At 42.0% G+C, this 27,367-nt stretch overlaps 1 protein-coding gene across 2 annotated transcripts in view; it reads left to right on the top strand.

Moving 5' to 3' along the window:
• Positions 1–27,367, top strand: part of trpc5a (transient receptor potential cation channel, subfamily C, member 5a) — a 206,315-nt gene that overhangs the window by 168,282 nt on the left and 10,666 nt on the right. Inside the window, exons 12-16 of one of the 2 annotated variants that reach the window (XM_015946058.3) lie at positions 3,356–3,556; positions 4,081–4,202; positions 17,792–17,987; positions 18,129–18,407; positions 24,170–24,211. In XM_015946058.3, coding sequence (XP_015801544.1) covers positions 3,356–3,556; positions 4,081–4,202; positions 17,792–17,987; positions 18,129–18,407; positions 24,170–24,211 — 840 coding nt within the window. The remainder of the gene's footprint in view (positions 1–3,355; positions 3,557–4,080; positions 4,203–17,791; positions 17,988–18,128; positions 18,408–24,169; positions 24,212–27,367) is intronic. The other variant, XM_015946059.3, reaches the window with a different exon arrangement.

The raw sequence follows: 27,367 nt of genomic DNA, 5'->3' as shown, positions 1-27,367 counted from the left end.
GTCGACTGCAGCTGGTGAAGTGCCGTAATGGCAGCTCCCGTTGGAGGATTCAGGATCCCGCCCAACCCCGCCTCACCATCGGACTCTGATGTTGTATCTGTGATGTTCGTGCTTCTATGTTGAGGAGTTTTTTTTTTTTTTTTTTTGTATAATAGAGTTACTCCCCGCTGGGTCTAACTCTGCTATGCCTTTTTTTTTTACCTTACCCCAATTATCCTCATGTAACACCCTTTTCATCTAATGAAATGAGCACCGTTATGGCTGCTCTCGTGACTGCCTGTACCTGTATTTGTCTACATGTGTGTGTGTTTAACCTTGGTCAGGATGTGTTCGCGGAGTCAAGTTCCTATGCTCTGGGTCGCTGGAGCGCTGGCAATAAAGCTGATTCTGATTCAAGCGGCTCCGTGTCTGCCGCTAGTTAAACTCGGCTCTCTTTGCAATGACGGCGCTGTAAACAACAGCGGCGTCCTGACCAATCACAAGCTTGCGTAATCCGTTTCGTTCGACGGATGTTTAAAAAAGTGGTCTCGACTCCGTACGTACTTGCGTGCCTGCTGGATCCCTACGCAAGGACGGATAATGGCGTTGCGTGTCTCCGCACTGACGCAGACGGAGAAGCATAAATCAGGCTTTAGTGTTCAGCAGTTCAAATCGGGCCAGACATGAAAATTAAACAGGGGAGTAATGAAAATCATCTGACAATTTGAAGATTAAAGACAGGTTTAGATTTTCTGTTGCTTAACTTGTCAAATAATAGATTTTACTTGTGACACCAACTTGGCAGAGATAAAAATAACACAAACTGGTGAAATCACGAGGGATTTTGTACTTCTTCTGTGATTTCATGATGTTGCTGGACTAGCTGGAACACGTCGGCAGCCTTGAACATCTGAAATGCTCTCATAAGACACGCCAAAGAAGTTGTGGTGAAAATGTGTCTCTTGCATAAGTCAGAGTTAGCTGGATAGGTAGCTACTAGCTTAAACAAAAAGTGAAACTCTCACAGCTTTTCATGTGGCCATTTTGGATTAGCTGTTAGCTTAGCCTATGCATGAGAATGCCTCCTCGATTCTCCAAGCAAAGGTCAGTCTGACTGTCATCTATGGCAGGTAAGATACCAACGCCCCATGTGGACTCCACACAACCCAACTTCAAAAAACTAACTACTGCTTTAGATTAAAACATGATGCAATGATACACACATTTTCACACAAACACCAGACGGCGGGGCCATCTGTGACAGCTGTGAGTCACTGATGGCGGCGGGTGGCCCTCCTACACAGACCTGCACACTCACTTGCGATAGACTTACAAGCATACAAATAGAGATGCAATGCACACAACTGTAAACGTACATACCTGCACTGACATGTCTGCACAAAGGAGCAGCAGCTGGCACAGTGTGCTGCTCTCATGTATCTTTCATCTTTCCTTCAAACTTCAAATATTCATCAGCCTTGAAGTCCTCCGGAGAGCTCATGGGATTTTGCTCTGTCGTTGTGTGTGTGTGCGTGTGTGTGTGTGTGTGTGTGTGCGTGCGTGCGTGCGTGTGTGTGTGTGTGTGCGCATCTGAGAGAAGGTGCAAGGGACCATAAATGAATGAGTGTGCATCTGTGTTCCCGTCTTCTGTTTCCGGCTGTCCCCCTGTGTGTGTTTGACTGTGAATGTAAATAGAAGAAGAGTTAATAAAACTGGAGTCCTGTGGAAGTTTAATGGCTGAATTTAGAACGAAGCCACGCATGAAAAAGCAAAGAAGTGTTGAGGGAGATGGCAAAAGCAGGAGGAAAGGAAATAAATGAAACAGAAGCAGAAATCCTGGAGAAAATGTTTGCATGTTAGAATTCAGAGCTTGCGAGGAGATTAGCACGGAGGACGTGGAAGCATGTTGGTCCTTCAGTCTGATGTAGGAGGTTAGAATGAGAAAAACTAAACATGCGTTGCTAAACATTTAATTACAAAGGATTAGCAAAGAGCTTATGAGGCTTTGTGGTTCCTACAAACTTGTAAACCTCACAAATCTCTATTGTCTGATGTTAAATTCACCCATCTGTTCATTAGCTTAGCCTAAACATTAGCTAGCTACTTTAGCTCTCCTTCCATTAACATTCAATTCAAATTCAATTCAAAAATACTTTATTAATCCCAGAGAGAAACTGATTGCTGTAGTAGCTCAGAATAATAATAATAATCAAGTCATCAAAGAGTTATTGTATATTACAATGGCTGTTGGCAGGAAGGATCTCCAGTAGCGGTCAGTGTTGCAGCGAAAGTGAAGAAGCCTCTGACTGAAGACACTCTTCCGTTGTCGGACAGTCTTGTGAAGAGAATGCTCAGGGTTGTCCATAATCGTCTTGATTCTCTGGAGAATCCTCCTTTGCATTATCTCCTCCAGTGGTTCCACAGTCGTCCCCAGAACAGAACCAGCCTTTTTTATTAGGCTGTCGAGCCTTTTTAGCCTTGTCTGGTTTACGACTAAAGAAAGAGTGGTTTTTTTTATATTAAGTAAGGATTTTTGTGAATAGTTTAAGCAAAATGATGCAAATTGTTCTACATATATTTAGTTTTAGGGACAATTAAAGCAAAAATTACCCAAAAACATGATAAAAAAACAGGAAGTGCTCTCCAATCAATGAAATTGCCAAACTATCAATCAGATTGTTGTAAAAATATATCAAGTAATTAAATCACCAACTTTTGGACTGAGACATGGAATCTTTAGGCATTATCAGAAATGCGTTCCAAAAAATGATAAATGGTCACTTTTTTGGTGGGATGACCTCTCTATAAAACATAACTGATTTCATTGTTATTTTTAAAAGATTGTTTTTGTTCCATGAAGCGCAAAATGTGTTCAAACACACACACACGCACACACACACACACACACACACACACACACACACACACAACACAGGACTTTATTCCATTTTTTTTCCAGATGATCCAGGCTTTCTATGGTACCAGTTCTTGGTCCAGAGCTCAGAGACGCTCCAACAACTGTCTGCATCAAACACTAACTTAATTTTTTATTAAGGGCGTAAAAACTGAAGCATTTGCTGAAGTATAAAGTCGTATTAGAGGTTGTTTATACAGTAGAAGTTCATTACACATCCTTATGAGTCGCCCCCTGCTGGCCATTAGATGAATTTCTGTTCGGGATCCCACATTTGTTTTGTAGTTTCATATTTTATTGTTTTAAAAGACTTGAAAAAATAAACTAAAGCTCTCTAATTGTCCTACTTCTACCATTTCCCCACTGAAGTTGTGGAGAAACTAAAGCCTTCTGTATTTACTTAAATCTGTTTTATGTTGCTTTTTCATGTGTTTCGTCATTCTTTCCTCCCTCCCTGTCTAGTATAACTCCTCTCGTCCGAGGGAGGAGTGGGAGATGTGGCACCCGACGCTGATCGCCGAGGCGCTGTTCGCCATCGCCAACATCTTCAGCTCGCTCAGACTCATCTCCCTCTTCACAGCCAACTCCCACCTTGGCCCTCTGCAGATCTCACTGGGGCGGATGCTGCTGGACATCCTCAAGTTCCTCTTCATCTACTGCCTGGTTAGACTTTAGCACCACTCCTCCAACCAGACGTAAATCTTAACTGATATTTTCCACATGAGGCTCGATGTTGAGGTCTTTTGTGAAGAAACATATCTGAAGGGATGAAAGACGAGTACATCCTGTGCCCTGGACTGGCAGCAGAAGGACATGTGTAATTTGGTTTATTTCATTAATGTTTTCTCAAGGAAACTTCTAAGACAATCCACACGTGGGTTGTTTTGGTCCCTGCGCTCCCAAGTGTTGCTTTTGTTCTCCGTTAGCTGCCTTTTAAAAATAAGCCCAGAGCAGAGTGAGGTCACAGCCTTTTGTTTTCTAAGACATTTTATTAGTGCATGTGTGTGCATGCACCTAGCCTGGGAAATGAGTAAAAAAAGTTTAAGTGTGTGTGTGTGTGTGTGTGTGTGTGTGTGTGTGTGTGTGTGTGTGTGTGTGTGTGTGTGTGTGTGTGTGTGTGTGTGTGTGTGTGTGTGTGTGTGTGTGTGTGTGTGTGTGTGTGTGTGTGTGTGTGTGTTCGTGTGCAGGTCCTGCTAGCGTTTGCTAACGGGTTAAACCAGCTGTATTTCTACTATGAGACGAAGGCCTCAGAGGAACCCAACAACTGCAAGGGCATCCGCTGTGAAAAGCAGAACAACGCCTTCTCCACGTGAGTAAACCTCGATTCATGCCATTGACGTGTTTAAGAAATGGAGTCGACGACGTTTAAAATAAAGAGCCCCGGAGAACCAAGATGGTGGCGGACGAGAGAAACGCATGGCTGAAGCTCCCATTTCTCTTAAAAGTATTTTGTAGCTCAAAATTTTCAAGAGACTTGATGTCTAACTCCTCGCTTTAGATCTGACGGGGAAGTGACGTCTAGACGGATTTGTAGAACGTCCACAAATACCAAAAAGATCAAATATGCTCGCGTTGCAACCCAGAAAGTAGATGGATCCCAGGAGCAGGTTGTGGCTGCTGAAGTCAGGTCCTCCATCATAGATATGTATATAAACACTAGATGACGCATCCCCGCTGTTCACCAATGGGATGCGACGTAGGAGCGTGGTGGCCATCTTACCTCAGACAGCTGCCCTCTTTCTGCATGTACTATTTAAGTAACTCTAACTTGCTCAATTGTCAACTGATTTTCAAAAGATTTGATTTGTTATAAACGCCAGAAATGTGTCTATGAAATAGGATGGGTTTGACCCATAAATTTCTGTTATTTCACTCCACAAAGCATTTAATCGTTCACAAATAACACATTTAATTGTAAGCTACAGTAACAAAGTATACATAGCCTATTACTGTATTATATAGATTTATCTATCTATTTATACATGTATTCCTGGTTTGTGAAACAGGATTAGAGATGAGATTTCAAGGTTCTTTTGAGGTTAAGCCCACATAAACAGAACACAGATACAAAATGTGCACCCCAGCAAATAAGACAACCAAGACCCAAATCACATCTCTCCACCAGAACCGGCCCACCAGCAATAAAATTTAACCCAGCTAATTATTTTGTATTTTCACTATTTATTTTGTTTTCTTATTTATTTACTTTCTTTTATTAATTATTAGCTCTTTGGAAATGCTTTCTGAAAAAGTTAGGAAATAATCAAAACATAGATTAGGTTAATAAATAAGATGGATTACAGTAATAAATAAGATGGATGGATAATGGACTGATCTTGTGAAGGAGAATTTCAACATTCATAAAACCAGATAAACAATGTATAGAAGGAGGCAGCAGCAGCAATGGAACAACAGTTTCTAATTATTTTATTGACATAAAAACAATTAACAGACTGAATAATGTACAAGTATAGGTTTTCTTTGCAACAGTTACAGACGACAGGTGATCCCACGTTGTCTCGATTTGTCACAGCGGCGATTCGAGCATCCGCAGGCTGCACGAAAGTCAGCCATGTTGACCCTCAAGCTTCACAATTATTAAAGGTGTATTTCAGCAAACATAAGTCCAGAAATGTCCTGTTTTAATATATCTCAGTATAAGTTGTGTGTAACAAACCAAGAGGCTAAACAATCACGGGCAATTTAGCATTTATTTATTTAAAATAAAACGAGCGACTCCCACTGAGGTAACTTTGTTTTGCTAAGCAGTGCACCCACCGTAGCCTCGTCATCTCTAAGCCAAGTTAGACAGCTAATAAATATAGAAACATCCACAAACACAGCCATCTACACAACAATTGGGCTGTCGTAACGTCGTTACTGGTTTTGTAGAACCACATAAAATATCGATTGTGTTCTCAACCTGAATAACATGCAGATAGCCTAGACGGGACACATGGTTCACAATTAAGCCACTTTCAAAAGCAAAAGGGTTACTTTCAACATGTGCAAGTATGTTGTCTCAAGCCCATGTGTTCTAAGGGTTGTAACAAGGCAAACCGCTTATAAATCCGTTTATATTTCATCGAATTAAGAGTGTTTTTGTTTAAGCTGATCACTCACCTTCCAGCTGCCACCATTGAGAGTAGAGGGGTCTGTTGTCTGAGGTAAGATGGCCGCCGTTTAGCTACACCCTCGGCTCCCGCTTTCTCCATCTAGTGTTTAAATTTATATCTATGTCCTCCAACGCCCAATTCCTGCTCTAATAAGAGGATCTTTTATGATGTCAACGTTTAGGTTTCTCGCATTGCACCACGGGAGTGTGTAGCAAGAAACAACATTTTTTGCCTATAATTCGGTTGTTTCACTCTGCCGTCCACCAGGGTGGATTATTACATCTTCTTGACTTCCCTTCAAGATCATCACATCTTGTATCTTGTAGTGCTGAAATGTCCTTTAGCTCCACAACCATCCTGTCCAGGGAGAAAACCTCGTTGGATCAGGTGGACACTCAGCCCTCCACCTCCCTCACGCTTGTCCTGATCTGCTCCGTGTCCGACTGGAGCTCAGTGGAGGTGGCTAGCAGCTTGGTTCTTAGCACCACTAGCTCACATTTAATAAAGTTCAAGTTTCATCACGTAACCTCTGAGTTTTGCCTCAGACATCCCAGAGAATTCAGTGCTGTGATTATGTGATTATTAGAGCAGGAACTCGGCACTGGCAGGCCTGAAGAATGCGACACTCCAGCAACCGCAACCCGCTTTGGGGATCCATCGACATTTTACCACTCCGTCTAGGAGCCAGTTTGCACGTTGGATCTAAACTGAGGCGCTAAGCGTCGAGTCTCATACAAATTTCGGGTTAAAAGCCACTTATTAAAAAAAAGCATATTGGGAGCTTCAGCCACGCGTTTCACTCTTCCGCTCCCAAACCTGGTGGAGATGGTGCAGGTTGCTTGGGAGAGGACAGTTTGTCAATGAAAAAAATCGTTTATCTGTATACATTTCAATAAATCACTCACCTGTCAAGTAGGTAAGCCTTGCCTATGGTATCGCTTTATTTGGTGTAACCAAGTATCAACTTAGTTTCAAAGTGATTCTTTATTATAATAAAGAACAGGAGAAAATCTCTTAGTTTCCATTTATTAACAAATGTAATGTGCTTTTAATAATTTCTGAATAAGACCTTTTCTCAGACCTTCCTTGCGCTTCATCGCACCCGATAATAACCTGGAAATCCATCTTGGTGTCCAGGTGAAGCTCAGAGTACTAAAGTTTCCAGTTTGCGTACAGAGTCAAGGTCTCTGTTGTGGTCCATACGCCACCTCTGAGACACAAACCAGGAGCAGCTGAGAGACGGAGAGGAGAAGCCAAGCAGAGCAGCTGGTTCTGAATTCAGATGAGGCCCCTGGTTGGTTCTGGGTAATGGCCGTATTGATTTGTGATCGATTCCATTACAGTAAAACGACTGCGAGCAGAGCAGACACAAAAACAACAGGTCAAATAGAAAGTGTGTAGTTGCTGCTTTAATAGTCAGACTCATGCATGCTGTCTTTGTTTCAGATAAACCAGATTTTCATGTTTTAACTGGATGATTTATGTGAGTGCATACATAAATGAGCATAAATATCTGCTACTTTTTTCTACATATGCAAAGGTGCATTTAGTATTTGGAGGCTAATAGTGTCACAGACTGTCATATTTTTATTCCAAGTTTAATTTACAAATTTCAACATTTTAAGTTAAAGATTTGTTTTTGAAAATAGACAATACACCTTTTTATTACCCAGTTTGTAGTGAAGTGCTTTTTGTCACCAGCATGTGGCAGTATATGTGTAGTTGCTAAGAGAGAAAACTTTGAGTATGAATAGAAAAAAACAAGTTGATATTATCACCCAAATTAAGATTTAGATGTTGGGATTTTTTTATATCACTTATTGTAAAATGATTATTTTTTAGTTTAGCCAGAGAGAAATTTTTAGTTATTTGAGTACATAATTTCATTTGGTTTAGGTGGCATCACTAATGTACTCTGAGTTAAAATAAAATAGCCTAAAACAAAAATGTTAAATGTTTTGGGTTTTTTTTACAAATCCAGGTGCTTTGAAGCACTAATTAAAGTTTTACTTAAATCTAATGTTAGACTTTAAACATTGGGTTCTCAGCATTTGCTCGTTGTTGACTGGCTGGTTGAGTCTGGCCCTCTGGATAATAAACACCATAGGATCATCCGCATAGCAGTTAATTTTAAATGTGTATGGGGAGATAAGGGAACTGGGCCGAGTACAGAACCCTGTGGCACTCCTGGACAGTTTAACAGGAGAAAATGTATATTTACTTGAACAAAGGGACATGTCCATTAAATATGAATTAGGCCATCACAGTCTGGTGATTTTAATGCAGGTAACAAAATGAAGTCTATTACTTAAGTTTATTGCAGATCAATCTGTTATCTGAATCTATAATTAGAACATTTCACTATTTCCATTCCTTTTAAATAATAGGCTCTAATTATTATATTTTAGTATCATCACTTCATCCATGGGGTTATGTTACATGTTTTTGTTTATGTTTACGTATTTAGCAGACGCTTTTGTCCAAAGTGACTTACAAGTGATAATCGGCATGTTGCCCTTGAGGCTAACAACAACAATACATACAGCTGTTTTTAAGAGTAACTGAGTAATTATTATCTTGAAAACTGTGATGTATAAAATTAATATTAAAATATTCAGTGTAATTTGGTCTGGTTGTGTTTGGCTCTTCAGTAGCAGACACGTCAATGAAACAAGGTTCAGCTGTAGAGGGGTTTTAGTAGGTAAAAAATGAATATATGAGAAGGTCAAACGTTCACTCGTGAGTTTTACACCGCTTAATCTACCCTGAAATCCCCACTGAAGCCCCGAGGTGAAACAAAACTCACTTTTAGTAAAAATTCTTTTGAGACTCATCACCTGTCCATCAGCTCTGATCTGCTGCTGATGGATCAGAAGCGGTGTCAGAGAAATCAGCGTCACGCCTCAGCTAAATGAGCATGCAGAGCACTGAGATGACGCATTATGCAAACAGAGTGATTGCAGCCCCACAGGCAACGCAGTCTGGATCATTATTCATGAGTTTACAATGCCAGGACTATTTCCTCTGTGTGTGTGTGTGTGTGTGTGTGTGTGTGTGTGTGTGTGTGTGTGCGTGCGTGCGTGCGTGCGTGCGTGTGTGTGTGTGTGTGTGTCTGAGATTTGCATTCTACTTTCTAACTCTGTAGTTCACACACACACTTATCAAGATTTAAGAGTTATTTTCACAGAATCATTTCCCGTTTCAGTCCAGGTGTCTCACCCCCCCCCCTCCTCCTCATCACACTCATCTGTACTTCACACACTTATCACCATTAATGTGTTAGACTGTTTCACACCAATATTGTGTGTGTGTGTGTGTGTGTGTGTGTGTGTGTGTGTGTGTGTGTGTGTGTGTGTGTGTGTGTGTGTGTGTGTGTGTGTGTGTGTGTGTGTGTGTGTGTCCTTTGTCTTTACACAAACTCACTCCCATCTTCCTTCCCACTCTGCGGTTCTCCTGTCTGTTTCTTCTCCCTCTCGGCTTTCCTCCTCTGGGATTCGTTGTTCCAGGTCTCCTCTGTGCAGCATGGAGCCCTGCTGGTGACTCTTGTAGAAATCTAAAGCAAATCTTATCGTGCTCTTGAGTTATTTCTCAATGAACTAATAGGATGAGACACTTTATGCAGCTGTTTTTGAACATCTCCCTCCTGCTGCATCAGTTGTTCTGGATCTCTGAAGCCAGATTGTTGGGTGTAGTTTAGTTTGAGGTCCAGTGAGAAAGAGCTGCTATATGATCTGGTTTCTGTGTCCATGTTTGAGTCCTGCCACCTCAAACAGCTGTACAGTTTCCGTCTGGCTGCAGCTTTACGGACCACTAGCTGCATCACGTGTCATGCATCTGCTCGCATGAATCCTGTTTATGTTCCCACGTTTGACTCCATTTGTGTGCAAGGTGTCACATAGTCCTGACCTCTCGTGACCTCTTAGCCGCGTCATGGTTCAGATGAACATTCTTTTGGTTCATTAATTCTGGGGTTGATAGGATAAAGAATCATTTTACTTTCTTGTATTATTAAGTCAAGCAGGGGTTGTTTTGAATTAGGCTTGTTGTGAGCTTGAGCCAAAAATCTTTTATGCGCTTTTATGAAAAATTCTGTGCATCAAAATAAACAGGGTATCCGCGGGTCCTTACAAAGTCTTAAAAAGTCTTAAATTAGCTTTTCCAAATTTAAGGCCTTAAAAATCCTTAAAAATTACCAATAATACTTAAGTACAGTTTCCAAAGGTCTTAAATTTTCAAAGACCCAATAAACAAGATTATTTTTTTTTATAAAATTTTCGTGAATTTCTAGTCAGTGTTCAGCATTTTTTGTGTATGATGTTGGCGTAAGCGGAACCGTACACATTCAGTTGGTTGTGAAAGGAGGCTATTTTTAGATGAGCACGTTAGCTGGTTAAGCTAGTGGGAGATTGCGCCATGGGGACGTGCAACTTTAATGGTAACTGGATGGCTAATCCCACGTTCACGACGTGGTTAGCACCGTTTCCAGGAAATAGCTGGAAATTATCGCTTAAATTTAATTTTAAAAATAGCTTAAATTTGGTCTAAGTGGCCTTAAAAAAGGTCTTAAAAAGTCTTAAATTTGGCTCCCTTAAACCTGCAGATACCCTGATAAAGTTGTTCTAAATGTTTATTAGAAATTTCAGCATCATGTCTTTATCCATTTTTGCATGCAAATGGATTTAGGATTGAGTCTAAAAACAAGTGGTTTGTTACTTGATACAACTGAGTGATCGATGGGGCTCCACTTTCACGTCTATCTGACTGTCCTACTAATGATTTCACTTTCTAGAAAAACAACAATCACTTATTCTACTGGCTACACACAACAAAACCATGTGGACAACGTTGGTGGATGAGTCGGTACTATGAAGTTTAGACTGAACTAATCATGTGGAAAAGTCCTTGATATGTGATCTTGCTGGGTCATGAAACAAAAAAAGCATCTGAGAGTCGTCAGGGAAGCTGGAGTCCAACTAAACACAAATTTAGATAAAATCACATAGAAATTAAATCTGGGCGGCGTTTTCTGACTCAGTAGTAAATTTACTTCCACACAAAGATCAGTGAAGAAAAACAAGTGAAACTTTCAGGAAGGTTTTAAAACATCGGAATGCTGAATATTTCATAAACTTGTGTCAAAATGTTTTTGAACCAACAGACAGTAAAATCCCGCCATTTAGAGGAGTTTTGTCCACTTGTTATACAATATAAAGATCTCTAAGTAGTAAAGAATTACTTTAACAAATGTTCTTTACTTTATAGATGAAGAGAGTTTTTGCACCTGGAGCTAAAGGGTCTCTTATGACCTTCTGACTCACAATGATGCAGGGGACTGTTCTGTTCTGGTCCTGCTGGACCTGACTGCAGCCTTTGACACTGTTGACCATCACCTGCTACTGGAGAGGCTGAGAGACTGGGTAGGCCTATCAGGATCTGCTCTGGAGTGGTTCTCCTCTTATCTTTCTGAGCACTCCTTTTCTGTGGCCGTCTCCAAGTTTAGGTCCTCCACCACCTCCCTTCCCCATGGTGTCCCACAAGGTTCTGTGCTGGGGCCTCTGCTCTTCCTCCTCTATCTGCTTCCTCTTCAGCACATCCTGAGCTCCATCAAAGGAATCTCCTACCATCTTTATGCAGATGACATCCAACTGTGTATCTCCTTTAAACCCCATGAGATGTCTAAGCTGCAGCTGTTACACACCTGCTTAGACTCTATCAAAACCTGGATGGCTGGGAGCTTTCTTCAGCTGAATGAAGATAAGACTGAGATCCTCATCTGTGCCCCAGACAAGCTGGTTCCCAAAGTCAAAGACTCTCTTGGTCAGCTTGCTTCTCACACCAAACCTTCTGTCAGGAATCTTGGTGTGACCTTTGACCCAGCTCTCACCCTGGGTTCTCATGTCAGTTCTCTTGTTCGCTCTTCCTTCTTCCATCTCAGGAACATTGCTAAGCTGAGTCCCATTCTGTTCCGCTCTGAACTTGAGACAGTTCTCCACACCTTCATCTCCTCACGCTTAGACTACTGTAACTCTCTTTTCACGTGTCTGAGCAGAACCTCCCTGAACCGTCTACAGGTGGTTCAGAATGATAAATGATAAATGACCCGCACTTGTATAGCGCCTCTGAGAGTAAAGACTCCAAAGTGCTTTACACTACAGTGTAGCATTTATCCATTCACACACTGATGGTGATGAGCTACGATGTAGCCACAGCTGCCCTGGGGCGCACTGACAGAGGCGAGGCTGCCGAGCACAGGCGCCACCGGTTCCTCCGACCACCACCAGAATGCCTGTGCTCGGCTTCTGACCAAGTCCTCCAAACACACCCACATCACCCCGCTTCTCCTCCAGCTTCACTGGCTGCCAGTCAACTTCAGGGTTCATTTCAAGATCCTGGTTCTGGTCTATAGAGCCTTACATGGACAAGCACCATCTTACATTGATGAGTTAATATGACTCAATAACTCAAGAGAGTTATTATTTGTGCAGCAGTAGCTCAGGAGGTCGAGCAGGTTGTCCAGTAATCAAAAGGTTGCAGGTTTGATCCAGGATCCAGACAGAGAATCCTGCTGTTGTGTCCTTGGGCAAGACACTTTACCCTCTGGAGGCAGGCGTTGCAGATTTGCAACAGTTAAAACCTACCTACCTGCCTGGTTACTCCACATACGTATTTCATGAGCATTTTGTAACTCAGAAGTACCACTGAAGGACTTAGGTGTTCGTCCTTTTATCAAAACTTATTTTGAGCCTGAGAGGGTTAACCCACCTTACCTGCTGGTGGTGGTCGGAGGGACCGGTGGCGTCTGTGGTCGGCAGCCTCGCCTCTGTCAGTGCGCCCCAGGGCAGCTGTGGCTACATCGTAGCTCATCCCCACCAGTGTGTGAATGTGTGTGTGAATGGGTGAATGATACACTGTAGTGTAAAGTGCTTGGAGTCCTCTGAATATTAAAGCTATATTTATCATATCAAAGTTGTTACTTTGTGTTTAGTTTGCTGGCACCGAACTGGGCAAAAGGGCTTTAGTTCACTCAGCTCCTTCTGCATGAAACAGGCTGCAGGAAAACTGGAAATTAACCGAGTTTATCTCCTCGACTACATTTAAAACCAGACTAAGAGCCCTTGAGATGGATTCCCTGAGTTGTAACTGCCTCCTGTAATTTTGTACATAACATATCTGTGTAGCTGAAGATGTTGTAACTGTAACTTCTGCTCCCTCTTGGCCAGGACTCTCTTGAAAACAAGGTTTTTAATCTCATCCTGGTTAAACAAAGAATAAATAAATAATCATGAACCGGTTCTGAACACATCCATGCGTAAAAGTATTTGCGATGATAAAATACTATTTATAGGTGGATGATGTTCTTCTGATGAAAAAAAACATTTTCATGTCTCTGACAAACAAAAGCATGATTTGTGTTTGAAGGCAGGTTAATGAACGGGAAGTGGGCAATAATCACATGTAGAAAATCAGCGACTAGTGAGTGAGTAGTGGCGTTTAAGGAGCTGTTTAGATTAAAAATGTGGAAAACAGAAAAATTGACGGAAATCTGGATTTGTGTTTTTACAGCTGAGACCTAGATGACACAAGCACACCACCTGTGAAGACGCTACTCACCAAATCTTACTTATTTAGAAGAGAAATGACCTTTGCACCCTGGCATGGATTCACTGGACGCCGTCGGGTTGCCAAGTCCAAACACAGAAACATGCTTTGTTTTCTCTCACACAGAGACTTGGAAAACACACACACAGAGTCTCCTTTGCAGTTCACCTCCCACATAACAGCAGAAGTATAACAGAGAAACGACTGAGTGGCTGTCAGGATCAGCTGGAGCAGTTTATGACTGAGAGATGAAAGACCAGAGGAGGAAGGAGGGTAGAGAAGAAGGGGGTACAGTCAGCCGGATTAGAGATGAGGAGGAGAGGATGAAGAACCATAAAACGACCCAAAGGGTCATTAATAACTTAATGGGGTTTTAGAAACAAAGTAACTGATGAAAAAACTGGTCAAATAAACAGTTCAGGTTCTTAAAGGTTGTTTACCCATAAACTGAACTATTAATGTTTGAAGAGTGTTCTGGTGAGAACAGAATCCTTATTTGTTTGTTAAACATGTAGAGGTCACACGAGCTCTAAAACAAGGTCAGCAAAACTGTAAACAGTTTGTCTCTGCTTGTTAACTCGGGCTCGATTCACACCATGGACGTAATTTGGGGGGGGGGGACAGGGGGACATGTCCCCCCCACTTTTTCCAAAGTCAAGTTTTGACCCCTGCACTTTTTACCATCCAAAAACAATATTACGCTATATTAAATTGACACTGGTTGAGCTCTAGGACCAAGCAGAAAACAACCGTTTGTGTTGAAGCCTGTTTCCCATTAGAACATACTGTAAAGATACCCCCCACCCCCACCCCACCCCGGTAAGATTTTTAAGTAGCTGGAGGGTTTTCAAAGCACGAGACAACACACGTGGAGATAGAAAATCACAGATATGACAGTTTTGGTTATGTAGTGTGTGGTGTGTGACCACAGAGCAAATAAATACTACACACAAGCACACTCCAAACATTCTCTGGTCAGACGTGAAATCACACAAAATGTCCCGAGGTCAAAAAGATTTTGAGATAAAAACCGTAGAAGAGGAGTGCTGGACGTCGCTTTCTGCTTGTTTGACCCCTGAAAACCCAACATGGTGAATATTCTAGCTTAATGATACAAGTGGTCCCGATGTGCTCCCAAGAAGAACGGAGCAATCTTAACACACCACACATGGCAGGAATATGTGACAGAATTATCTTTAGAACCATTACGGCTGCCCTAATTTTATCACTCAGAAATTATCTTGTTTTTTGTTTTTTGTTCTCTCGCCACACTATCATCAGGGTTAATTGTTTCCCATTGTCTGAACAATGGGAAACAATTGTTTTGTCAACTAAAAGCATAGGGAACCTAAGCACCGCCCATCTATAGTACTTCTGGACCATGGGTCCCCGGAAGAAGGAAAAAATGAATTCAGGCTAAAAACGCTATTTTCTAATTCCGCTTGTTTTGGGCCATGGATTTCACATATGATGTCCGTGAGTTTTAAAGAAGCATTTTGATACCAAGAACGAGCTTATTTTCGGACAGGGGGGAACGTTATTTTTGGTTTTGTGTGAAAATAGGTACAGGACTTCAAATATGCATCGCCAAAGTGACATCATCGAACCAGACACAGAGAAAAGCAGAGAGAAGATAGCTGCAAGTTCAGCAAACTACAAATCAGGAGGAAAGAGCCATCATAAATCTGGCCATTTGGTTAGCAGCACTTATGCTAGGGGGAGGAGAGTCTGTGATGATGTCATATTATGCAGCATGCCAATTTCTAGTTTGTATTCATGCTAACTACAAACTTTTACAAGCTAATAAATCTCAAAGTACGTGACTGGCGTGGTCGAAACACACATCACTACTTTTCATTAAAATTGCAGTACAACATATGAGCGATCCAGGGCGTAAGGCAAAGCGGATTACAAAATAGCGTTTTTAGCCCCGTTGACTTGCATTCTTTTTTTTTTTCGTTCTTCCAGGGACCCATGAGCCGACCGGGAAGGGAGGAGACTCAAGGTTGGTTTATGCTTGACGCGTCCGCGAGGTCCGCACGGCTCCGCGCGGCGAAATTGCGTCATTTTAACAACCACGCCCCTCCACCGCGTCTCCGCACGGCTCAAAATTTCCGCAACGCACACCTAGGAAATTTTCTAACCACGCGGACGGACGGACGCAGAAAAACATGGTGGACCGGCAAGAACTAGTATGGCAGACGTTCGTAAATATAGACATTTGTATGATTCAGCTCTCAGAGATCACCGTGATCAACATGTTGTTAATAATTCTTGGAGAGGAAGAGCTCGCACTGTCAGAAAAGACGAGGACGCTGTTAAAAATGCTGAAATGCCGTGTTGTAAACAGTAATTTCTACTTCTACTATGGTGTAGTGTTGGATGCATGCTGTAGAGCTCCATGCTGCCCCCTACAGTTTGGGAGAATATTGGCTCACCGCAGAGACGAGCCGCACGTACCATAAACGCTGCGAGTTGTGAAGCGCGTTCCATCCGCGAGCCGCATCACCAAGCGGAAGGTAAATGCGTCAAGCATAAACCAAGCTTTAGTCTCCCTATCAGGATCAGTTGACAGTAGGAAAGAAAAGATTGTTCATATCATAACAAACAGGAACCAGACCTGACGGACTGTTGTGAAAACCAAGAAAAGGATGAAACAAACGCAGATCACCATTTTCCTCTCTACAGTTTGTCCCTCGTGTTTTCGTCCTGCCATCGTTCTCGTTTCATAACCCACATCACCACGCTCTGGTGTTTCACTCATCGTTGATTTAGTCCCCACCTCCACACACACCGGGTCCCTCCCCTCTGACTGACACGGCCTCTCTCAGAAACGAACCCCAACACTGTCACTCGGATGCCGCTCCAGTGGGTGATTAATAAAATAATCTCTCCTGCCTGGAACACGGCCCTAGCACACAGAAACCTTGCAGTCCTGAATATTTCATGCAGCATAAATACACCAGCCTTCAGACAGACCTCTGTCTGTGTCACTCTCTTGATGTACTGCCGATTCTTGCCTCATCAAAAATTCAATAACCGCCGCTGTAACTGTAGCTGTCGTGCAAAGAGACCACAGAGAGACGTGGGAAGACAAACAGAGGGCAGAGATGGACGAGGGGGGAGGTGGAACCACGAGAGCAGAGACACTTGAGAGGAGTGGAAGATGGGAAAGGAGGTCCTGCGTCACAGAGATGGAGATGAGGAGTGAAAAATGTATGTAGGGAGGAGAAAACACTGTTCTTCTAAGCTAACCCTGGAGACAACATGGAAACTCACAATGGGTTAAAGGTCAGGTGGAGGTGAGGCTATGACATCACTGTTATGACACAAGAATCTTTGCATTTTATATTGTTTTTGTTTGTAAGATGCTGTTGGTGCGTGTGCGGAAGGTGAAGTGGAATAAAGGCTTCTAAAATGATGACGGACGACAGCGTCTTTATCTTGAACATTTAATGCTCATTTCAGAACTTGAGCAACATCCAAACCTTTCAACGTCTCTTTTTTTCTCTCGTCAAGTACAACACAATCAGCGAAGAAAAGTGCATTTCCTGAAGGTTCCCTTCAAAATAAAATACTTGCACAAATACATTTTCAGTGCTAACAACAGGACTGTATTTCTTTAGTAACTAAATACTTAAATGACAAATAAGTCACAACAGAAGGTGGTAAGGGCTTAAAAACGATAAAAAGCTAGCTGCCTCGCCATTAGCAGAAGTCACCTGATACGGGGGTGTAGCTAAATCTGGACGGTGGGTTGGAGCCAGAGTCGGACAAACCTTCTCAGTTTGGTTTCCGCGAGTCCGAAAGTACAAGTTGGGCATCATTGTTTGGGGTTGGTGACACGTCAGTAAGTCAGGTCTAGACCAAACCAAGATGAGAACGTTTGCACAAGTGTTAGCTGGTTTGCATTTGCAGCACAGCCTGATGCGGGAACCGTAACTGACTGGATCAGGGCTCCACGCATGCATCTGATCACAAAGTGCTTCTTGTTTTATCCACAGTGGGTCTGCAGGTGGAGGCGGGGTTGCAGAGGTCAGAAAATCAAGTGGAGCTGAATCTTTAAAGCCTTGCCCCACACAGGCTCTACTTCTCTCCCCTTCAGTCTCGCCGCCGACTCATTCTCTCCAGAAACGTGTTTTTATTGTCTTCGATGTTTTGTTGCTTCTTTGTTCTCGTCCAGGTTATTTGAGACGCTCCAGTCTCTGTTCTGGTCCATATTTGGGCTGCTGAACCTGTACGTCACCAACGTGAAGGCTCGCCACGAGTTCACGGAGTTTGTCGGGGCGACGATGTTTGGGACGTACAACGTCATCTCGCTGGTGGTTCTGCTGAACATGCTGATCGCCATGATGAACAACTCCTACCAGCTCATCGCCGTGAGTTTCGCCATCTAACACTCTCATCAGTAGGGCCACAGGGAGCTGCTGGGACATCCAGGAAGGGTTCATCGCAGAGACCACACACCCAACCACGTAGTCACTCATTAGTCATCTTCTCCCCTCCTCCTTCCCCTCCAGGACCACGCCGACATCGAGTGGAAGTTTGCCCGCACCAAGCTGTGGATGAGTTACTTTGACGAGGGCGGCACGCTGCCGCCCCCGTTCAACATCATCCCCAGCCCTAAGTCCGTGTGGTACCTCCTCATGTGGCTCCACAACAAGCTGTGCAGGCGGGGCCAGCCGCCCGGGGAGGGCTCACACAAATGTGAAAACCTGCGAGAGTTCACGGTGAGCGAAGGTCGACGGCGGGAGCTGCAGATCGTTCTGATGCTTCAGAGAGGAGTCAGGAAATCTTCTGTGGGTTTCTTTAACCGCCTGCAGGATGTGTGTGTTGGATGTGATCAGAGTTCAGAAGCAAACCAACACAGAGATCTGTGCTTTTTCAATTCTTTTTATTTTTAATCTCATGATGATGAATCAGAAATCTGTGTTGGTGGCTCGGATCTATAGATATAAATGTTCTCTGTAGGTTCAGAACCTCCTGTGTGTGTGCTTGTCCCATTTTCCTGTCTTGTGTTTGTCGGTTCCCTCATTTAAAACAACAAAAACAAACACAAATGTACACTTACAGAAAAACAAGTGAACCGACATGAAGAACTAAAAAAGGAAAAAGATTAGAAGAAAAGAAGAAATAAATAAAGTGATTGAGTTTAAAACGTGTTAAGAATAAAACGTCCTCCATGTTTGGCGCTCGTTCCTGCAGAAGCACTGAGACGAGCTTGGTTTAGTCCTGTTGCGTGTGAATTATGAGCAACCGCTCAGGCGATTACAAACGGTGGTTTCTCATCTGAAAAGGTCACATTCCCACACAAACAGAGGCGGAGCATTAAACCAGTTTGTGCTCGGTGTGTCGCGTCCACGCTGACAGCTTCTTAATAAGAAAGTGTTGATCAGCAGCAGCGCCGTCGCGTCACTTCCTGTTCTGCTGATGTTCGACCTTTGATGTAGCCAGCGAGGCTCCGAGAGTGACATCGCACATAAACCAGCAGGAGCTCCGATAAACTCACTCGAACGCTAAAGGGACAGAAACCCTGAAATACGAAACGTAGGAGAAACGTTTCGTTTGTTTATTTAAACCTCTTCATATTTTCAGCTGGTTTCAAGTGAAACATCTAACAATATTTATACTTTTAATGAGGAGATGTGGAGCAAAGAGCAGAATAAACGATAAACCACGAAGGAAAACTCTGGATGTGTGACACCAAAATCAGCAGCAGCAGCACAATAATGAGCACAAACATCCCATAATCCATCAGGAGAGAGAGCAAACACAGAAACTAAATATTAACAGAGATGATCAACAAAACCAAGGCAGGACATTAAATATGATCATCAAATAGTGCTGCTGTTTCAATGCAGCGCAGGAAACTGATCAAAAACTAATACATTATTATTATTATTATTATTATTAATAAGAATGATAAGAATAATGGTAATGGTAATAGTAATAATGGTCATAATAATTATAATACTACTACTACTAATAAGAAGAAGAATGATAAGAATAATGATAATGGTAATAATAATAATAAAATACTAATAATAATGAAATAACAATAACAATATAATAACAATAATAATAATAATAATAATAATGGTCATAATAATTATAATACAAATAATAATAATAATATTAAGAAGAATGATAAGAATAATGATATGGTAATAATAATAAATACTAATAATAATGAAATAACAATATAATAATAATAATAATAATAATAATAATTGTTATTATTATAATGATAATAATAATAAATCGCCATTCCTTCTAGAAGCTGATGAGGTGAAAAAGCAAGATGAAAAACTCAAACAGAATAAAATTTGTTGAATAATTAAAATATTAAGCTATTAAATTAATCATTTTTTAATTAAGTCAGACTTGTTTTCACATCTGTTTCCCAATTATTTAACATTTTTGATTGATTCACTGATTGATTGATTGATTGATTGATTGATTGATGATTGACTGATTGATTGATTGATTGATTGATTCTACCAGAAATCGTGATGAGAACACAAATCAAAGCTGAAATTATTTGCAAAACTGGGTTTGTAGTTTTCAGGATTTGCTGTGAGCCCATACTATAATAACACAGAAACCAGAATGTCACTACTGAAAAATGAAAAGAATCAAATTCAGTCTAAATCTGCAGGTGGTCCCTCACCAGCTCGGGCAATAGCTCTAAACTGTTTCATCAGTGATGATTCTTATGCTGACTCAGCATAGACTAGTAGCCGCTAGCATAAACATGCTTACTCATTCTGGCCTCAGGGTCCAAACCCAGATGAAGATTAACGCTGATGTAACAGCAGAAGCAGACTAACTCATTAAGATGAAACACCTGAGCAGCAGGCGTCACAGAGGCCCTCAGAAACCAACAAGAACCTCTGAGTGGAAATAGAGCCTGATTGTTCATTAGAGGAAGTCAGTTTGTTTACAGGTGAAACATATTACTGTCATTTCTAAATGCTTTTCTTTTACCCTCTAATATTTTAATAGAGGATGTTTTCACTGACAATAAAAAGCTTATAATCATTTTAATTCAACTCTATATTATTAATATTTATGTATTTTAATGATAAATGGATGATTCAGATTCTCTGTCGACTGGTCTGACCTTCCAGATCTGTTTCTGTAAGTCGCGTCACACTGCTTTGTCTTTGTGAGTGGGGTTCTGTTTGTTTGTTAGCTTACAGATGAACAATAATAATAAAATATAGACACATGTTCATGATTATTGTTGCAGTTTCTGCCCAGAGCTGAAAAATCAACTTTGTAATAATCTCATTCTCGGACAAAAACTCGTTAAAACTGCTACCAGTGACTGATTAGGGTCACCATGGTAACAAAGCTGTGTCTCACTCCCTGACAGCACATGACAGTAACCTTCTGATTGTTGGCTGGTGGAGGAATGTGGAGTCATTAAAAAAAACAATTCCTGACCCTAACAAGCAGCAGAAGGCTGAATCTGTGTTTCTATAAACTTTTATTTAGGAGATTTACGGTTAAAGAGAGTTTTGAGCTGATATCTGGGGGTTTGGGTGGGATCTCCCTGCACTCTGGGAGGATTTGAGAGAAGACCATCAGTCCCGCAGCAGACAGACACGCAGCAGGTGGAAGAAAACAATACCTTCGTTTTTAATGTGTCATTTATGCCATTTAGTTAAAAACTTGTGGGAGTCCGGAGTTTGTTGGGAAACATTTGAACATTTTAGACAGTTTTAAGTTAGTGTGACACCATCAGTTAAATGCTCTGTGAAAAAGCTCCAAACACTTGCGTAAAGATGATGGCTGATACTAAAATACTGACTCAGTCACGAAAGTCCGACTAAACGATGTTTCTACGGAGATGCCAAAAAGGGGCGGGGCTTTTTCTAAATTCCTTTGTTGTTTGTTTTTGCTAGTTTTGTCTGCCTCGTGTAAAGCTCACCAAAGATCACAACATCACAGACAGTTGGTCTCTTATAACTGTGCGTGCTAACGGCAAAACGGGCGACAGATTTGCAATTTTCAAAGCTAACGCGTTAGCATCAATACACATCAAATCTGCTGCGAATGAGTTCCTAGCGCTAAACCTGCCTCTTGTTCACGTCCTGCTCATTTTATGTCTTTTTGTCTCTGATGTCTTCACATTTTTGTGTTTTTGTCTAATTAGTGTTTCGTCAAATTTTTTATCCTTTAGTGTTTTTAAACAATGACAACAAAACTCTGATGCTGTCTCTCACCACAGACCTGTATCCGTCCTCCCTCTGTCTACAGAACAGTCTCTGCTTCACGCTGCTTTTATGCTCTCTCTCTCTCTCTCTCTCTCTCTCTCTCTCTCTCTCTCTCTCTCTCTCTCTCTCTCTCTCTCTCTCTCTCTCTCTCTCGCTCTGCTGATCAGAGCGGTGTGTCTCTGTGAACCTATGTGGGCTGGTCGGCTTATATAACTCAGCTGAGGTGAACATGCCAGCTGCACTCGTGTGTGTGTGTGTGTGTGAGTGTGTGTGGTGTGAACAAGCTTCGTCGCAGCACGCTGATCGCTCGTCTCCAGATGACTGGACTGTTAGATGTGTTTATGCTCCGATGTTCCTTCTGTGCCTTCAGCTGATGTCCGTCCACGAGCGCAGAGTTTGTTTTTCCACTGATTTTCTGCCACTGAGAGAAAATTCAAGCGACTGCTTTTATTTTTGAGTGGTTTCTAAGCAGACTGGGCCTGACCTGCACTAGGCTGAGGGGTTCTAAGTAAAGCAGATGATAGTGTTTTTATTGTTGTTTGTTCTAGACGCAAGCTGATTTTAGCTCAGGTAGAAACCTCAGTCAGAACCTAAACTAGTCATGAAAAGTTGGACTTGACGGCTGAATATTGAGTTTTACTCAATCACTGATGAAGTTTTATGGATTTTAAGTCGTGATTTCCCTCGTTGGGACGGCACTCTGCACTGTTAAACTGTCACAAATGTTCTAGATATGTGCAGAAAACCTTTTCTTTCTTCCACAACCTTTATAGTACATGCATTGTTCTTAAACCAGCAGAGATGTGCTTGTCTACTTAAGCCTGGCGTTTGTCTGGCGTCCGCGGGACATTTAGTTTTCTCTGAGTGCCGAGGCTGAACTGATACGCTTTATGTTTTAGTTCAGTCTTTTCTTTTCTGCACAGGAATAAATGACGATGTTACCTGTCATGTAATAAATTATCTAGACTGATTAAAACGTTAGAAATGCAACTATCAGCTGGTTTAGCCATGTGTCGTTCAGGAATGCATCAAAAGTCAGTTATTTGTTCTTTAATTATGAGTTTTATTTTAGTTTTCTTTGAAACCGTCAGCTTTCATAATTTAAGTTCTGTCAACTTTCATAATTTAAGTTCTGTCAACTTTCATAATTTAAGTTCTGTCAGCTTTCGTAATGACAAGTCCTGTCTGACTGAGACCTGTGTGTGTGTGTGTGTGTGTGTGTGTGTGTGTGTGTGTGTGTGTGTGTGTGTGTGTGTGTGTGTGTGTGTGTGTGTGTGTGTTTGCTATGGTTACCCTAATGTGCCACTGGCTGCAGTTGTAACATTTCATTTTGAGCCAGGGTTTTCAACACTCCGTAAGCAGTTTGCACATCCAAAACCTACACGTGATGTCACGTCTGAGGTCATTACAGGGTCGTGTGATAATATGACAGTCTGCAGCCGCACCTTCTAAAAACCATTATCGCCTCAAATGAGCGTAAAATAAACACAGAAAAGTCGAGCTGTTGTTTGTTGACAGTATGAAGTAACAACCTGCCTGTGATCAGAGTCGTGCTGCTAAGAACCAGCTAAGATTTATAAAATCTGTTGGAATTCGGACCAACTCGTTCTCGTGGGTTCTCCTAATTAAACATCTTGTAGCCTTACTGCCACCTTGTGGTCATATTAGCAGCACAGCAGGAGCTTGAGTTAATTTCTATGACTAAATAGTTGAAACAGCATCAACTCTCCCAGCTTGTCAGAAAGCATCGACCTTGTTATTTTTAAGATTTATTATTATGTTATTGAACTTTATTAACAGTTACGGAGCGATAGCAACGCCGTGCTTCAGCTCTCCACCAATATCCAGATTTCTTCCATCACACTTGACTCCATTAGTTCATCTTTGAGTGATTTATAGCAGAAATATTCGTGCTCCTGCTGATTTCCACCCCTCGTTAGATGAGAGCCTCTGCTGCAGAAGAATGGAGGGCGTGACGTTCCTCTCCAAAATGTTATTTATCACTTTTTTTTGGCGGTGAAAATAATTAACGGGAGCTCATTACTCAACAGCTTTATATTTCGGTCAATACGAGCTGTGAAGGTGTCGGCCGAGAGCTATTTGTTACCCGCTTGTTGTGTTTTGGTTTGGTGCTGTGGAGAGGGAGGGAAGATGTGGATGGATGTAATTTTGGAAGGAGCTGGATGTGAATTATCAGCCTGCCTGAGAAGAATAATGGGAGCAGAGGAGTGAATGGGTGTGTGGAGTAATAACCCGAGAGAGTCTATGAAACGATGTGGTGATAAATGTAGACGCATTGTGGGTTTTAACTTCATCTCCTGTTATTTTTATTATTGCAGGAGCGGCACGCTGACAGTCTGATACAGAACCAGCACTACCAGGTCAGTGGCAACGGCTAAAACTTCACATTTTCTCCCGTGCAGCTGTGTCCTTGTTGCGTCCTGACCGGGAACATCAGCGCTCCACCTTGATGATCCTGCAGGAAGAATATAAATGAGACTTTACATCTCCTTTTGCATGACAAATTAAAACTCCTGACGTCTCACCAGTCATCGTCCGAAGCAGCTGAACTCCAGCGAACTGAGCCAAACACACGCAGCAGTGAAACCATTCCATATATATTCATGAGGAAGAAATAGTCTGGAATAAATGGGTGTTGACGCAGAAAGAAATGGAGGAACGCTGCTTGGGTCTAAACACTCACAAAGCCGCAGGAGTGTGTGATTTACTCTGACATCGCTGCTTTGGGTTCAGGTGGTTGTTTTTACCCCAGATATGCAGAAAACATGGGTTCAGTTTCTGAATTATTCACTAAATTCTCGTTCTTTTTCCTCCCAAATCCAATTAAAGGCTGGGACTAGACTTAAGCTCTCACAAATTATGATTTTTATTATTTTTTTAGAATTCCACAAAAGTCTTACTCTGCACTGGGATATAATGTAGGTAGTATGTCATTTTATTTGGTAAGCCTGTCCCCTGTTCCATAGAGCCCCGTGCTATCAGAACTGAGAGCCGCTCAGCATCAGCCAACAGCGCTGGACAAACGCTCGAGGACGGATGTCAATCACAAACTGATGCAGAGTTTCCAACATTTCTTATGCATGAATAAATCTTTAAAATATGAGTAAACAGCAAATGTGACGTTAATAATAACTGTAAAACGGAGGTGCACATTCACGAAGGAGAGGCGTTTCTTCCAGCCAAGGTCAAGGTCAAGGTCACTTTATTAATACCCGCAAGGAAATTTGATTTGCCATGTGACACGAAAATTAGCGACCAGGTTACACACACAGTCACAAAACACACACATCAATAAAAAATATAAATACGTGAATAGAAATAAAACAAAATTGCCACGCCAGACTCAATTCTTATAGAGTAGCATCACTGCCTCAGGAATAAAGCTCCTTTTATACCTCTTGGTCCTGCTCTTTGGCACAATATGTCTCCGTCCTGATGGCAGGAGAGTAAACTGGGCATGCAGTGGGTGTCCCGTGTCCCTAACAATAGCTCTGGTAATCCTCTCCTGCCCACTGTACAGCTGTGCCACACTCTTCACTGGTTTTCCAAGCAGACGACTCGACCACTTTACAATCCTGTTTAATGTTTCCTTTTGTTTAAGATTTGCCTGCCAAACCATGAGGCTAAGGAAAAGGATAAAAGACTTTCAATAAAAGAACAATAAAACATGGACGTTATAGTCCTGTCCACATGGAATGAGGCCAGTTTTCTAAGGCAGTACAGACGCTGCTGGCCTTTCTTACCCACAGCATCACACTTTTCCTCAAAATTCAGCTCCCTATCAATAATTGTCCCCAGATATTTATGATTTCACCTGCTCAACAGTTTGACCTTTGATTATGGAAAGATCATGCTGTTGTTGTGGCTTCCTTCTAAAATCCATGATCATTTTTTTCATTTTAATTACATTAAGTTGTAGATATGATTCAATTCAATTCAAGTTTATTTATATAGCGCCAAATCACGACAAGAGTCGTCTAAAGGCACTTCACATAATAAACATTCCAATTCAGGTCAGTTCATTAAGCCAATCAGAAAAAAATGTTTCCTATATAAGGAACCCAGCAAATTGCATCAAGACACTGACTAGTGTCAGTGACTTTACAGCAATCCTCATACTAAGCAAGCATGTAGCGACAGTGGAGAGGAAAACTCCCTTTTAACAGGAAGTAACCTCCAGAGGATCCTGGCTCAGTATAAGCAGCCATCCTCCACGACACACACACATAAAATCATCCATAATAATAATAATCAGCCATAATCACGTAGGAGGAGGGCTTAAGGTGCAGTACGTGTTTTTGCCTCTAGGTGGTGCTCTCTGAGATAAACCTTCTGCTTTAAGACTGGATCTACAGGTGCTGGTCATAAAATAACGGTATCATGACAAAGAATGTTTATTTCAGTAATTCCGTTAAGAAAGAGAAACGTGTACACTAGACTCATTCATCACACACAGACTGATACTGTTCAAATGTTTATTTCTTTAATTTTGATTATTATAACTGACAACTAATGAAAATCCCTAATTCAGTGTCTCAGATTATTAGAATATCATGAAAAGGTTCAATATTGAAGACTCACGGTGCCACACTCGAATCAGCTAATAACCCAAAACACCTGCAAAAGCCTTTAAATGGTCTCTCGGTCTACTTCTGTAGGCTACACAGTCACGGAGAAGACTGATGACTTGATAGTTGTCCAGAAGACAACCCTGGACTCTTTGCACAACGAGGGCAAGACACCAAAGGTCTTTACTAAAGAGGCTGGTTGTTCAGAGCTCTGTGGTCAAGCACATTAATAGAGAGGTGAAGGGAAGGACGAGATGTGGTAGGAAAACGTACAACCGTAGGGATAACCAGACCCTGGACCCAGCTGGAGTCGGTGCTTCAAGAACCACCACCACAGACATATGCCATGCATGGTTTCAGCAGCCGCTTTCCTTGTGTCATTTCACTCTTGAACAACAGACAGCATCAGAAGCGTCCCTCCTGGCCTAAAGACAAAACAGACTGGCCGTTCTGTAAATGTTGCGTTTCCTTTGGAAATCAATGTCCCAGAGTCTGGAGGAAGAGAGGAGAGGAAAAGAATCCACGTTGCTCGAGGTCCAGTGTAAAGTTTCTAGCCAGTGATGGTTTGGGGTCTCATGTCATCTGTTGGTGTTGGTCCATTGTGTTTTCTGAGGTCCAAGGTCAACACAACCGTCTAGCAGGAAGTATTGGAGCGCTTCCTGCTTCCTGCTGCTGACCAGCTTCATGGAGATGCAGATTTCATTTTCTAACAGAACTTGGAACCTGCACACAGTGCTAAAGCTACCAGCAGCTGGTTTCAGGACCGTAGTATCCCTGTTCTTCATTGGCCAGCAAACTCACCTGACCCAACCTCATGGAAAACCTATGTGGTGCTGTGAAGAGGAAGATGCAATATGCCAGATCCAACAGCTCAGAAGAGCTGAAGGCCACTATCAGAGCAACGTGGGCTCTCATAACACCTGAGCAGTGCCACCGACTGATGGACTC

Source organism: Nothobranchius furzeri, chromosome 2 (genome assembly GCF_043380555.1).
Source record: "Nothobranchius furzeri strain GRZ-AD chromosome 2, NfurGRZ-RIMD1, whole genome shotgun sequence".
Classification (NCBI taxonomy): Eukaryota; Metazoa; Chordata; class Actinopteri; order Cyprinodontiformes; family Nothobranchiidae; genus Nothobranchius; species Nothobranchius furzeri.
The sequence above is the reverse complement of the archived record's forward strand: the minus strand, read 5'-3'. Positions and strand labels throughout refer to the sequence as shown.